Consider the following 15513-nt stretch of genomic DNA (forward strand, 5'->3'; position numbering starts at 1 on the left):
AATAAACCAATGCCGTTTCGACTGTCCTTTAATTGGAGAAAACTCCCTACGCACCCTCGCGGGCGCGGAAAAAGGAGGTGCGACACTTATCTGTGAATTTTGCAGTGGATAAGTCACCGCATAACACCTTATGCGACCGCATAAGTGTTATGCGGTGGTTTCAACTTGAGCTTCTTATGGACACAATGTGGTGCACTTGTGCGATCGCATAACTGAAATGCAGTCCACAAAGTGCACGTCCTCGCCGCATTTCTACCATCAATATTTTCCAAACAAAATGCCCAGGTTTGCGACCACTATGTGGTCCGCATAGTTAAAATGCGACCGCATATGTGTAGTAGACTGCCCATGGTGACTTTTCTTCCCTTTTACACGTAATTTTACCCTGTGTTATGATCTTTTGAATCACCTGCACTCAAACACATACTTTAAATTGCTCAATTAAATCTATTTAACAAAAGTTAAAATTTAAAGGACAAAAAGGATATTACCACACATGGGTTGCCTCCTATGAAGCGCTTGATTTAACGTCGCGGCAGGACGAAGTTGGCCTTTATTTGGGTTCACTCATTGGTCGTGCGTGGACCATCTTTGAGAGCCAACTGTTCCACCAAGTGTTTTTCTCCATCTGTGCCCAAGTAGTGCTTGACTCGCTAGCCATTTACTTTGAAGATTCGGAGCCCATCCTCCGATTCTAATTCCACAGCTCCAAAAGGGGAGACATCTACCACCTTGAACAGATCGGACCATTTTGATTTGAGCTTGCCCGAAAATAATTTGAGCCTTGAGTTGAAGAGCAAAACCAAGTCACCCGACTTGAACTCCCTTTTCAAGATCTTTTTGTCGTGAATGAACTTCATCCTTTCTTTGTACACAGCTGCACTTTCATATGCATGGAAACGGAATTCCTCCATTTCATTGAGTTGTGTTAACCTCAAATTTGCAGCTTCAGCCCAGTCCAAGTTTAACCTTTTTAAAGCCCACATGGCTTTGTGCTCCAGTTATACGGGTAGATGACAAGCCTTGTCGAAGACTAACCGATATGGAGAAATGCCAATAGGGGTTTTGTACGCCGTGCGGTATGCCCACAACGCATCTAGCTTCCTTGACCAGTCGGTCCTATTTGCATTAACAGTCTTTGCTAGAATATTCTTTATCTCCCAGTTGGAAACTTCAACTTAGCCACTTGATTGGGGATGATAAGGTGTGGCCACCTTGTGCTTGATGCCATATTTCTCTAGTAGCCCCGTGAAAACCTTGTTACAGAAGTGAGACCCACCATCACTAAGAATGGCTCTAGGAGTGCCAAATCGCGTGAATATGTTTTTCTTTAAGAATGTGGTCACACTCCTTGCCTCGTTGTTTGGTAAGGCAATTGTTGCAACCCATCTGGACACATAGTCCACAGCCACCAAGATATATTTCATACCATAAGAGCTCACAAAGGGGCCCATAAAATCAATTCCCCACACATCAAAGATCTCTATCTCCATCACAAAGTGCATTGGCATTTCATGACTCTTGGAGATTGATCCTTAACTTTGACATTGGTCACAAGCCTTGACCATTTGATTGGCATCATGATAAATCGACGGCCAATAATAACCACATTCAAGCACCTTTGCCGCCATTCGATTTCCCCCATGGTGACCCCCGACCGGTGAGTCGTGGCATGCCTTTAGAATTGACATAATCTCCTCTTCTAGAACACACCTTCTGATGATGTTATCAGAACAAACACGGAACAAGAATGGTTCTTCCCAATAGTACTGCCGACAATCTCTCGAAAACTTCTTCTTCTGATAAGCTTCCAATCCATCTGGAATAAGGTCGCTAACCAAGTAGTTGGCAATATCGGCGTACCAAGGAGCAAAAGTGTTAGATAATGCCAATATGTGTTCATCCGGGAAAGCATCGTTGATTCCAAGATCTTCCTTTGGTCTCCCTGCCTCTTCAAGCCTTGATAAATGATTCACCACTTGATTTTCCGTCCCTTTTCTATCTTTGACTTCGAAGTCAAATTCTTGCAACAACAGAACCCACCGAATCAAGCTAGGATTTGCATCCTTCTTTTCCATAAGATAGCGAAGAGCAGCATGGTCTGGGTACACTATCACCTTGGATCCTAACAAATATGCCCGGAACTTCTCAAAGGCATAGACAATGGCAAGAAGTTCTTGCTCAGTCACCGTATAGTTCATTTGCGTGCCACTGAGTGTCTTGCTTGCATAATAGACTGGGTGGAGAACCTTGTTATGTCGTTGGCCAAGCACTACCCAATAGCTATACCATTGGCGTCACACATGAGTTTTAATGGAAGAGACCAATCCGGTGGGACAATAATAGATGTCGTGGTGAGCTTTTGTTTCAATTCCTCAAAGGCTTTGAGGCACTTCTCGTCAAACACAAATTTTGCATCTTTCTCAAGGAGTTTGCATATAGGATTTGCAATTTTGGAAAAATCCTTAATGAAATGCCTATAGAATCCGTCATGCCCCAAGAAACTTCGGACACCTATAATTGAAATAAGTGGAGGAAGCTTGGAAATGATCTCGATCTTTGCCCGGTCAACCTCTATGTCATGTTTTGAAATTTTATGACCCAAGACAATACCTTTATCCACCATGAAGTGGCATTTCTCCCAGTTAAGCACAAGGTTGGTCTCCTCACATCTCTTGAGCACTTGTCTAAGATTGTTAAGACAATGCTCAAAAGACTCACCTACCACTGAGAAGTCGTCCATGAAAACCTCTAGAAAATACTCTACCATGTCTGAGAAGATGTACATCATGCATCTTTGAAAACTAGCCGGAGCGTTGTACTAACCAAACAACATCCGAATAAAGGCAAAAGTTCCATAAGGGCAAGTGAATGTTGTCTTCTCTTGGTCCTCCAATGCTATGTTGATTTGGTTGTAACCGGAATATCCATCAAGAAAGCAATAGAATGACCTTCCTGCTAGCCGATCAAGCATTTGATCAATAAAAGGCATAGAGAAATGATCTTTGCACGTGGCACTGTTGAGCTTCCGATAATCCATACACACCGTCCATCCATTCACCGTTCTTGTTGGTATGAGCTCAATTTTATCATTTTCAATCACGGTCATGCCTCCCTTTTGTGGCACACATTGCACCGGGCTCACCCAAGAACTATCGGCAATGGGGTAGACTATCTCGGCATCCAACCACTTGATTATTTCTTTCTTTACCACCTCCTGCATGGTCGAGTTCAATCGTCGTTGATGCTCCACACTTGGTTTAGTCTCATTCTCCAATTGGATCTTGTGTTCGCAAATTCCAGCGGGAATCCCTCCGATGTCCGCAATTGTCCACCCAATAGCTTGCTTATGTTCCTTCAAGACATCTAACAGTTGTTCTACCTACACATCATTCAACAAAGAAGAAATGATTACCAGTAGAGTATCATTTGAGCCAAGAAATTTATACCTCAAGTGTGGTTGAAGTGGTTTGAGTTCTAGTTGTGGTGGCTCAATATAGAAGGCTTTGCGGGAGGAGTGGCTCTATTCTCCAAGTCGAGAGAGAGCTTCTTCGGAGCATAAGTGTAGGACCTAAGCCCCTCCAATGCATTGACTGATTCCATATATCCCTCTATATCTTCACCATTGAAGTTTACCAAAATAGCCACCAATGCCACACCGAGGCATTGTTCTTCCATCTTCATTTCAACTGCGTCTTCCACTTCATCAACAACATCAATCACCGAGATGCTTTAATATTCATGTGGTAGTTTCATACCCTTGCTTTCTTGGAATGTAACCTCTTCATCATTCATACAGAATTTGATCTCATTCCGTTCCGAATCCATTAGTGCTCTTCCTGTGGCAAGGAATGGTCTCCCAAGATGATAGGGATTTCTTTGTCAACTGCACAATCAAGGATTATGAAATCGGCGGGTAATGAAACTGTCCCACTTTTACAAGCACATCAACAATAATTCCCACCAGTCTCTTTATGGAACGATCAGCCATTTTCAATCTCATATTTATGGGCCTTGGCATACCTAACCCTGCTTGCTTGTAAATGGCAAGAGGTATTAAGTTGATGCTAGTCCCATTATCATAATGGGCTCTTGCAAAATCATGTGCCCCAATAGTACATGGAATGGTGAAAGCTCTCGAGTCTTCTTTCTTTTGAACAGTGGATGTTGTAATGATGGAACTAACCCGGTGAGTCATATTCACCACTTTATTCTTGGTGGTTCTATTCTTGGTGATCAAGTCTTTCAAATATTTAGCAAAACCCGACATCTCTTGAAATGCTTTCACAAATGGAATATTCACCGATAACTGCTTGAGAATGTCATAGAACTTTTCGAGTTTGCTATCATCAACCTTCCTAGCAAGTTTTTGAGGGAATGAAGGAGGAGGTTTAGGAATAGGTGTTAGAGTTTTTGGTGTCTCTTTTACCTTTTCCTTTACCTCTTCCCGATTTACTTCTTCACTTTCAACTATTCTGTAACCTTTTCAACTTCAACAACACTTGGCTCTTCAACCTCAACCTCTCGGACTCTTCTACTTCAACCACTTGTTCACTCTCTCCTTGTAGTACCTTCCCACTCTGAGTAGTAATTGCCATGATATGAGAAGTTGGGCCACTCCCACTACTCTTTGGGTTCGCAATTGTGTCACTAGGAAGTATTCCCTTTTGCTTTGGATTTTGTTCCCTAGAGAGATCTCTCATTTGCATCTCCAATTTTTGAATAGATGCAGTATGAGAGCCAACAAGCTCGGTCATATTCCTCATAGAAGTGTCAGACTTCTCTTGATTTTGCAATACCCGTTCAAGTATGCTTTCCAACTTGGAATCATTTGAGGAACCTTGATTTGAATATTAACCCTTTGGAGGAACATAAGGGTTTGAACTCTGATTTGAGAAGTTGTTGTTGTTATTCCAATTTCCTTGATTTGAGCCACCTTGGTCATTTCGCCATTGTTGGTTGCCTTGCCCTTGCAGGTTAGGCCTACATTGATTTTGTTGTCCTTGACCTTGGTATTGTTGCCTTTGATAGCCTCTTTGAGAGTTGTTGACATAGTTGGCTTCCTCATAATCTTCACTTGATGATGGTTACACATCTTCCACCACATTTACCTTCTTCGTTTGGCTTTCAGTGAACAGTTTTGTCAACACATTGACATTGGTGGCAAGCCCTGCAATTACTTGATCTCTTTCTTGATTCTCCTTAATCATGGTGGTCAAAGAGGGAGAACCATATGCAATTCCACCTGTGGTGTCCTCTGAGTTCCAAGCTTGATTATGTTGTGCCATTTTGTCAAGGATTTGTGTGACCCTTGCAAATGTTTTCTCCATAAAAGATCCATCAGCTGCATTCTTGGCTATAGATTGGTTCATAGGATCTAACCCCATGTAGAATTTCTCCAACAAGATAGAATCTGGAAAACTATGATTGGGAGACCTAACCATATAACTTGAATCGATCTCATGCCTTATGTAGATGTTCTCCCGGTACTTGCTTGAAAAAGAAAATTTTATCCCGGAGCTCAGATTTCTTACTTTGCGGGAACCATTTAGCTAAGAATGCTCGGACAAGTTCAAGCCAAGAATGAATGGAATTTGGTAGCATATTTTGAAGCCATTTCCTTGCGTCCCCAACTAGTGAGTACTTGAACACTCTCAACCTTAGGGCATCATCTGAGACGTTGTTATGCTTATGCATCGCACACACACCCAAGAAGTTTCTAAGATGTTGTGTCGGATCATCATCAGTGAAATTCCTGAAAAACCCCTCCGCTTTGAGCATTAGGATTAAATCATGTTCCATTTTGAAAGTTGCAGCACCAACAACCGGAGGTACAATAGCATTTGTATCCTCAATGTACTCACCTATGTCCGCAAAAGGATTTTCTTCCATTTCTTCCTCATATTCGGCCATGTCTTCCTATCAACACCAAGCAAAACAAGCAAAGTGTGATGGAATAGAATAAGACGTAAAGCAAAGCACACACTAATTAGTAATTTCAAAACCGTATTGCCCGGCAACGACGCCAAAATTTGATACGCTCAAATTACACTTTAATTAAATAGTGTAAGGAGGTCGGTGTCAGATATAATAACCCAACAAGGTTGGGGTCGAATCCCATAGGGAATAGGCATGAAAAGGTTAGTCGAGTAGTGTGCTACTTGACTTAGGTCATAATTCTATTCTGTTAATCGTAACAAGAGTATGATATGATTGTGATTTGAAGAGATAACTAATTGTAACATTGAGAATGTAAATAATTTGACTAAGGAAACCAAGGTTGTGTCCCCTTCAATGAAATGTAGAGCTATCGGTGTTAATATAATATATTTCTAATGGAAGGTTCTTTAGATATGCAAATGATTTCTAAATGACTACCCAATATTTTTCAATAGTTGGGTAGTATTTCCTCTTTATGATTTTTTCAAATATAAAAGAGTTGCAATTAAGAGCAATCAATTTATGCTAAAATAAAACCCACTTATTCCTAAGCGATTCTATTAAACAAGGTTTAAAGCCTTGAGTCTTTGATATTTACTTCTACCAAACTCTAACTCACTTTTCCAAGTAAAGAAAGAGTTTAATGACTCTTGTTAATATTTGCAACCACCAACAATAACTGAAGAATGAGAAATAAATATATATTAACCAACCATTATATATATATTCAATGTTAAATACTCATTAACATAACACCCATTTAGGGTCCACAACCTTAGTATTTAAAGTTAGCTGCTCATGCTAAAATACAAAAAGATGAAAATATTAAATGTCATAAAGCTTACAAAGTGCAAGATTCTTCACTCCTAAAGCTTCCAAAAGAGAGGAATATTCAAAGGATGGAACATAGCTCAAAAACCAGACAAGATACCCCCACAAAACCCTAATAAATCCATTTATAGTGGGCTAAAACTCGGGGACCAATTTCGGACAAAAATGCCCCTCCAAGTTGATTATGCGACCGCATATCTGTCGCATAACAGACATGCGGTCCGCATTCTCGTCAAAGCTATTGTATCTTCGAATCCTAGTTTCCAGGTAGTCGTCGCATCTTGGTTATGCGGTCCGCATTGTTGATTTGCGACTGCATAATGTCACTATATTTCCAGCTTCAGCAACTTCTACAGCGAGTTTGTGATCCATTATGTGGCCCGCAAACCTGTTATGCAATCGCATAATGGACCGCATTTCTTGCGCTTGAATTTGGCCAACAGACTGTTTGGCTTTGCAGTTCCTCTAAGCAATATGTGGTCCCCATGTTGGATTTGCGGTCCGCATTCTCACATCTGCGACCGCATTTTGCCCTTTTCTTGTCCTTTTGCAGCTTTTTGATTTCATTTCCATGTTCTTGGGTCCTTAAACCTCATACACTGCAAAACATTAAAATTACATAAATATAAAAGATAATTGCATTTAAAACAAGCTAAAATCTAAGCAATTTGTGTTAAATGTGTTGAAATCTCCGGAACATCAAGTTGCTCCTCCTCCAATCTATGCAACACAAATCTCAAATGCTCTGCATGCTCCTTCTGACTATGTGAGTATATCAGAATATCATCAATGAAGACTATGACAAACGAGTCGAGATAAGGTCGAAACACGTTGTTCATCAAATGCATGAACGTTGTTGGGGCATTGGTCAGCCCAAAAGACATCACCAAGAACTCATAATGACCATATCGGGTCCTGAAAGCTGTCTTAAGAATATCCGAGTCTCTGATCTTCAACTGGTGATAACCTGAACGGAGATCAATCTTGGAGAACACTCTCGCTCCCTGAAGCTGGTCAAACAAATCATTGATATGAGGCAAAGAATAGTTTTTCTTAATTGTTTCTTTGTTCAACTGCCTATAATCAATGCACATCCTCATAGTGCCATCCTTCTTCACAAATAGAATTGGCGCACCCCAAGGCGACACACTAGGCCGAATGAACCCCTTATCAAGGAGTTCCTGAAGCTACTCATTTAACTCCTTCAGCTCCGCTGGTGCCATACGATATAGCGAAATAGAAATGGGCTGATTGCCCAGCACCAAATCAATACCAAAATCAATATCCATGTCCGGTGGCATGCCCGACAGGTCTGCAAGAAACACGTCAGGAAAATCCCTCACAACAGGAACAGAATCAATACTAGGAGTCTCTGCACCGACATCCCTCACAAAGGCTAGATATGAAAGACAACCCTTCCCAACCATATGCTGGGCCTTCAAGAATGAAATTACCCTACTGGGAACATGATCAGTCGAACCTCGTCACTCAATCCATGGCACACACGGCATAGATAATATCATTGTCTTAGCATGACAATCCAAAATAGCACGACACAGAGATAGCCAATCCATGCCCAATATAACACCAAAGTCTATCATACATAACAACAATAGATCCACTCGGGTCTCCAGACCCCCAATAGTCACCACACATGACCGGTACACACGGTCTATAACAACAGTATCGCCCACCGAAGTAAATACACGAACCGATGAAACAAGAGACTCACGGGGCATATCCAAATAACGAGCAAAGTATGATGGCACATAAGAATAAGTGGAACTGGGATCAAATAATACAGAGGCATCTCTGCGACAGACTGAGACGATACCTATGATCACAACATCTGAAGCAATAGCATCGGGTCTAGTTGGAAGTGCATATAAATAGGCCTGACCGGCACCTAATCGACCTCCCCCTCTAGGGCGTCCCCTAGCTGACTGACCTCTACCCCTAGCTAGGTGGGTGGGTGGTGGTGAAGTAACTGGTGCTGAAGCCGATGGCCAACTCCTCTGCTGAGATGAACCCCCAAGACGATGAGGACACTACCTCCATATATGACCCATATCTCCACACTCATAGCAACTCTCGGGTGCTGGAGACAGGGACTGAAGGGAACTCCTAGCACCGAAATGACTAGCAGATGCACCTGGCATAGAAGAACCCTAAACTGATGGAGCACCGGACGAACTCTGAGCTGGAAGGGCACTAAGTGATGACTGGCCCTAATAAGAACTGTGAGAACCATGACCCGATGACGCCCCACGATAAACTGGGCAAGCTGGCTGAGCATGCCTGAATGGACGGCCTCTGCCGTGTTAAAACTGACCCCTCGAAGGAGCACCACCATAACTACCAGATCCTTGAGGCCTCTTGGCCTCCCTCTCATCTCTCTCCTGGCGACGAACTGACTCAATATCACGAGAAATGTCAACAACCTCCTCAAAAGTAGAACCAGACACCCTCTCCCTGGTCATAAGAATACGAAGCTGATATGTGAGGCCATCAACGAACCTTCTAATCCTCTCTATCTCTCTCTCTGTAGGAACCAACCAAACAGCATGGCGAGCTAACTCCTAGAACCTCATATCATACTACGTCACAGTCAAATCTCCCTGACGCAACCACTCGAACTGCTTGTGCAGCTCCTCTCTACGAGACTGTGGCACATAATTTTCCAAAAAGAGAACATAGAACTGCTGCCAGGTAAGTGGTGTTGCACTAACAGGCCTACACCTCTCATAAGCCTCCCACCAAGTGAAGGCAGCTCCAGAAAACTGAAAGGTAGTGAAAGCGACCCCGCTAGACGAAGAATCCTCTAACACTTGTCCAAGAAACCCTGGGCATCTACCAAACCTCTCCAACCTGCGTTGCTCGTCCTCTGGCATGGCAGGAGCTACCTAGTCCTGAGCAGCTACAACCGGCTGGGCTAGAGGTGCCCCGGTGTCTGAAGTCCCTGCACGACCTGCTTAGGTGTGCGAGCGATGGGAGTCTGAGTGCCTCCCCCAGCCTGAGAAGTAATTGCGGCTGTAATAACTGAGACCGCCTGAACTAGGCCAGTGCATACTGATACAATCTGAGCCAGGGCCTCCAGAAGACCTGGAATCACAATGGGCACAACTTGTGCCTGAGATAGTGCTGCTGGAGCATCCACAACTGGAACCTGATCGTGAACTGGGGCGGCTGGTGGATTTGTAGGTGCTACCCTAGCTACTATGTGGGCCACACCCCTACCCTTACCATGGCCTCGACCGCATCCCCGGCCTTTAGTGGCCACAGCTGGTAGTACTAGTGGTCGTCTATCCTGACCGATAGCACGTGCTCTCACCATCTGTGAGAGAATAGAATAACAAAAGTTTAGTACTCGGATCAATAGATTCGCATGACAAGAATTTCAAGAATATGAAGTTTCCTAAAGGTTCTACAGCCTCTCGAGGATAAATACAGACATCTCTGTACCGATCCGCAAGACTCTACTAAACCTGCTCATAACTTGTGAGACCTATGTAACCTAGGCTCTGATACCAACTTGTTACGACCCTACACCCAGACCCGGTCGTGATGACGCCTTTCTGAAGACGAGGCCAGCCGAAAAAACACCTAATTCATTTTAAACAATTATAATAACATAATTTAAGTCATTAATATGCTAATAATCCCAAAATAAAAGTGAACTAGTACAATTTGCGGAAAACAACACAGCCCGACATCGGGGTGTCACCAGTCATGAGCATCTAAACATGTGTCTAAGAGTTTGAAAGAGTTTATACAACCTATTAAAAAACTAGAAACAGAAAGTAAGATAGGAGGGAGCAACACTGGGCTTCGAACTCCGAGCAGCTACCTAGTGGACTCCGAATAGCCTGTTGGGAGCAATCAACCCTCATTGGCAAGACTCGAAGCTCCTGAATCTGCACACAGGATGCAGGGAGTAAAGTGAGTACTCAAACTCAGTGAGTAATAAAAATAAATGAAGACTAAGCGATAAGAAATCATGTAAAACACAATAACATGCTAAAAGAGGGAGTGTAAACACTAATACAATGCAATAAAACAGTGAAATCTTATAAAACACCTTAGTTCAGTATAAGCTTCTTTAAAACACCTTTATAATAGTTAAACAAGTAAATGAAAAGAAGCGAGAAAATATAAACACATAAAATCATCCCCTCGAGCAATAACATGGAACAACACCAGCACCTCGGGCTATATCATATATCACACTGGGTACCTGTGCTCACTGGGGTGTACAGACTCCAAGAGGGGCCCTTTACGGCCCAAGTGTAATATCAAGTCATCTCGTGGCATAATACATGCTCTATGCCTCATATCAAGCCACCTTGTGGCGTACAACTCAGGCCCTCGGCCTCATAATCATCATCAGTACAACACTGTTGCGGCGTGCAGCCCGATCCCATAATAATCCTCACTACACAGGCCCTCGGCCCTACTCAGTCAGAAATCTCTAAAAGCCACTCTGGCACAGTAAAACATGATACTCAGCTCAAAATATCATTTAAGATGTCAAAACAAAGTAAACATGGTTGAGTTATGAAAACAATGGAATATAGCATGACTAAGTACAAGTATAAAGTCAAAATAGTGAGAAAAGGTAGTAAAAATCCCCTAAGGGTCCAAAACAGTTGGCACGAGGCCCAAATATGGCATTCAGCCCAAAACATGATGATAGCAAACAGTTTTCAATCAAATACACGGTAAAACAGTCATACGGGATGGACTAAGTCACAATCCCCAACGGTGCATAACCCCACGCTCGTCATCAAACATGTGCGTCACCTCAAAATAGCACAACGATGTGAAATCTGGGGTTTTATACCTTCAAGACAACATTTATAATCATTACTCACCTCTATCCGGTCCAAACTCTAGCCCGTGATGCCTTTGCTTCTCGAATCAGCCTCTGGATGCTCCAAATCTTACCGAAATTAGTACATAACCATCAAAAATGTTCTAAGGGAATAAAGCCCAATCGAAAGTAATCAAAATACCACGCAAATCCTGAAATTAACCAAAACCCGACCCCTGGGCCCACGTCTCAGAATTTGATAAAATTTATATCAGTCAACTCCTTATCTCCCCACGAGTTCATTCATATCAAAAGTCCCAAAATCCAGTCACAAATGGTCTCTCAAATCCTCAAGTCAAGGTCTCTAATACCAAGCCCTAATTCTCAAATTTGTAACCCTTAATTTTCATTAATTTCAAGCTAAATCAGTAAAATAATGCCATAGGATCGATTATTAGGTTCAAAAATCTTACCTCCAAACGTTATCCCTTGAATCCCTCTTCAAAATCTCCTAAAAAGCTCCAAAGTCATCTTAGAAATGGTGGAATAACCAAAAATTCGCGAAGGAAATCTTTTATACCTTCTGGCCCAGGGTTTTCACACCTGCGGCCCATTTTCCGCTTCTGCAGTCCCGCTTATAAGGCCTAGCCCACCGCATCTGCGGTTTTCAGTTAAAGTCCAAGTCACGCATATGCGATGCAAATCCCACACTTGTGATATCGCATGTGCGCTTCCTTAACCGCTACTGCGGTTCCAGTTGATGCCCTCTTTGGCTGCTTCTGCGGCTAGCTTTCGCATCTGCGGGGGTCGCGTCTGCGGCCTTCCAACCGCAGATGCGGTTATGACAGTAGTCCTAAAACTTCAGCTGCACACTCCCAACTCCTAACTTTCCGACAACCATCCGAAAATACTCCAAGGACCCCGGGACCTCAACCAAAAGCACAAGCAAGTAATATACCACTATCCAAACATATATCAATCTTCAAAACACCTCAAACAACATCAAATCCACCAAATCACATCGAATTCAAGCCTAATGTTCCAAAATCTTCTGAATTCCGCTTTTGATCAAAACGTTTATCAAACCTGTAACACTCCTCAAATTTATAAAAGTTTCAAGATATGCTAATTATAGAACTGAATTATTATTATTACTATTATTTTATCTTGCCTATAGTGAAATATATATATATATATATATGTATATATATATATATGTGTGTGTGTGTGTGTGTGTGTGTGTGTATAAATACACTTAAATAATTGGATATACAATTAGGGAAATATTAATAATTTTAATATCAGTAATATTTAAAAGTGGGTATCATTAATTATTAGTTAAGGCAAAACAAAACAAAAAGACAAAAATAATAAAACATAAAAAAAAAAAGGCTTAAAGCCTTGGAAAGGGTAAGAAACGTGTGTCATTCAAAAAGCAAAGGCTTAAAGCCTTAATGCAATACAGAACTAATGTTCTGTTTATTCACGCCAGGCATAGAAAACGTTTAAAGCCTTACGAACTGAGGCAGCCAGGAATTGCTCAGGCACGGAAAAATTCTAGGGTTCATTATAACTCACTTATTCTTGAACTCAGGTATATAAAATTTCATATTGTCAATCATCCTAAAGTAGTAACAGGTAAGAAATGATTAGTTAATTCCCTTCTTCCTCTATATCAACAGTAAATTCCATGTTTAGATATGAAACTTTAAAATTGATTAAAATGCACTGGTTGTTATAGAATCGATTGTTTGACGGGTATAAATTGGACTAGGGTCTACGTATTGGCTCAAGGAGTTTTGAGGTGAGTTGATATAACCCTTTACTAAAGTAGTTTAACTCACAAATGCACGCACACAAGGTGTTTGATGAAGTGCATAAAATAGTTAATATATACTTAATTAGAGTAGTAAGTGCCTATTAGCTTAGAATTATTTTCTAGCTAAAGTTTAGATGATTATTTAGATTTATGTGCATAAATTTCAGATTTTTATGTTATTCTTATATGCCATCTTCATGTTTAAAATTCATGAAGGATCAAGAATCTTTATAAATACTTTTGAATGTTTATTCCATTCTTATGTCATGCCTTACATTTAAGGATACCAATGTGAGTATGTATAAAAGATTTAGACTTGCGAAGTCACAAGAAGAAGTTTTAGAAAGAAAAGATTTTTGGGAGTATCTTTTATTCTGAGAAGGGGTCATCGTCCAGGCCTAGGGTCCTGACCAAGGCGTTGACTTCCTGAAACTACTTGTGCCAAAGTTGGGAGCACACGAGCCGAGGGTCTCGTTGCTAAGAATTTACTTAGCCATGCTAAGGTATGAGAGATGAGCGCTGAGAACCATGAAGCGAGTGACACCTCGTGGATTGGGCCTATTCGATCAGGTTGGGATCGAACCCGTGCCGATCACATGGTGACTGAAACAGAATTAAGTTAGAATAGTTTAAATTCCCAAAGTATAAAGTGAAGTATATTTTTTTAAGAAAGAAAAAGAAAAGAATTTCTTTTAGAATATTCAAAAACTGCTGTTTTGCGATTATTTAGAATTATTCTTATAAGTTTTATGTTTTACATGCATTTAGAACCTTTGCTCATAATGTATATGTTATTAAAGTTTCGCCCCCTGTTGTTGAGACTCACTGAGTACAATGGATGGTACTGACGTTCTCTTTTAGGAACCTACGTTGGTCTTCGTCACAACGTAGGAACCGGATTTGCAGGTGAGCAGGCTACGAGTTAGGACTTCCTTCTCTTCCAGTGCTATTGGTGAGCTCCGCTTTGTTCGTGGAGTATTCCTTAGAGTCATCTTTATTTAGTTATTTCTTTGTTACTTAGAGAACTGGCCAGGAAATCTCATGTCCTGAGCAGTGCGTCAGTTTATTAGTAGAGGATTCATAGACATAGTCAACGTGTTAAGATTCAGATGTTTTTTTATAATAACTTAGCATAAATTTAGTAGTTATTACGAATAAAGTTTTGGAGTTAATTTATTTAAATATTTACATTAATCAAAAGTATTTGGTTGGAGTATTGCCTTGTTGCATATAAAGTTTGGAGTTATAATAGATTTGATAAGCAGAGATGGCTCGCTCGGTCATGTTTAGTGATCGAGTGTCGGTCCCGGCTTGTTCAGAAAATGGGTCGTGACAAACTTGGTATCAGAACCTCAGGTTTATGGAGTCCTAAGGGTCTATGAAGCCGTGTTAGTAGAGTCTTGTTTATGTGTATGAAGCGCGCCATACTTATAAACAGGAGGCTACAAGCATTTAGGAAAAGTTTCCAAAACTCGTAGAATAGTCTTGATGGAATATAACTATTGTATAGGAATATAACTATTGTTTAGGAATATAACTTAGAGAGGTTTTTTATATGTTATTCTCACGTTCTATCAATGCGTAGAAGTTAGTAACATCAGTTATGCTAGGATGGATAAGATCACTTCACCTTTAACCACATGTTTTGGACTCGAGCTATGAGTATGAAAAAAATCCGATTAGGGAACGCTTCCCGCTTAAATAGACATTAACGCGACGCAAAATCGAATATAATTGGACTCCAATACGAATATTGGACATCGATGTTTAATAGGGCATTATTAGTCCATTGGTAACTTCCAAAATCAAATCTATACTATATTAAAAGCACGAAGGCCTTTAGCGAAATATCGTTCGCCTTTTTTACCCTTTAACAATAGATTTTATATTGGATAAAATTGTAATTTAATTATTTTTCTAATATTTAGAATTTGAAGTCAAGTAAATTTAGGTTATTGAATATTTCCTTATTTAAACTACCACGTAGGAAGTTAAAATCAAATAAGATTTTATAATCTTATATAAATCCTTACTTATTGCAATGTTATAATGCAATATAATTTTGACAAAACGTATTCTATATCATGTGAGTCTGATTGCGCAAAGCATGCGT

The 15513-nt window shown here is 40.9% G+C and overlaps 3 protein-coding genes across 3 annotated transcripts; all 3 read right to left on the bottom strand.

Annotated features, from left to right (window-relative positions):
- Window positions 1–653: 653 nt before the first annotated feature.
- On the bottom strand, window positions 654–986 carry LOC138874097 (uncharacterized). The gene has a single exon (XM_070152600.1). It carries the CDS (start codon window positions 984–986, stop codon window positions 654–656), a length of 333 nt encoding a protein of 110 aa, XP_070008701.1.
- A 549-nt stretch (window positions 987–1535) lies between these two features.
- On the bottom strand, window positions 1536–2201 carry LOC138874098 (uncharacterized). Its single transcript, XM_070152601.1, has one exon. The coding sequence runs from the start codon at window positions 2199–2201 to the stop codon at window positions 1536–1538; it is 666 nt and encodes a 221-aa protein (XP_070008702.1).
- Window positions 2202–2821: 620 nt separating this feature from the next.
- LOC138874099 (uncharacterized) lies at window positions 2822–4757 on the bottom strand. Its single transcript, XM_070152602.1, has 5 exons — window positions 4483–4757; window positions 4024–4358; window positions 3759–3839; window positions 3595–3701; window positions 2822–3382 (listed from the first exon to the last, which is right to left on the bottom strand). The coding sequence occupies exons 1-5, from the start codon at window positions 4755–4757 to the stop codon at window positions 2822–2824; spliced, it is 1359 nt and encodes a 452-aa protein (XP_070008703.1).
- Between the last annotated feature and the right edge of the window lie 10756 nt (window positions 4758–15513).

Source organism: Nicotiana sylvestris, chromosome 7, assembly GCF_000393655.2.
Source record: "Nicotiana sylvestris chromosome 7, ASM39365v2, whole genome shotgun sequence".
NCBI classification, from domain to species: domain Eukaryota; kingdom Viridiplantae; phylum Streptophyta; class Magnoliopsida; order Solanales; family Solanaceae; genus Nicotiana; species Nicotiana sylvestris.

What these genes read in the sequence shown, in the direction of transcription:
- LOC138874097 (XM_070152600.1), bottom strand. Translation starts at nt 986, where the DNA reads ATGTGGGCTTTAAAAAGGTTAAACTTGGACTGGGCTGAAGCTGCAAAT.
- LOC138874098 (XM_070152601.1), bottom strand. Translation starts at nt 2,201, where the DNA reads ATGAACTATACGGTGACTGAGCAAGAACTTCTTGCCATTGTCTATGCC.
- LOC138874099 (XM_070152602.1), bottom strand. Translation starts at nt 4,757, where the DNA reads ATGACCGAGCTTGTTGGCTCTCATACTGCATCTATTCAAAAATTGGAG. An exon ending in GTGTTGTTGAAGTTGAAAAG is followed by an intron (nt 4,359 to 4,482) that starts GTTACAGAATAG and finishes AAAACTTGCTAG; the next exon opens with GAAGGTTGATGATAGCAAAC. An exon ending in TTACAAGCAAGCAGGGTTAG is followed by an intron (nt 3,840 to 4,023) that starts GTATGCCAAGGC and finishes TCCTTGCCACAG; the next exon opens with GAAGAGCACTAATGGATTCG.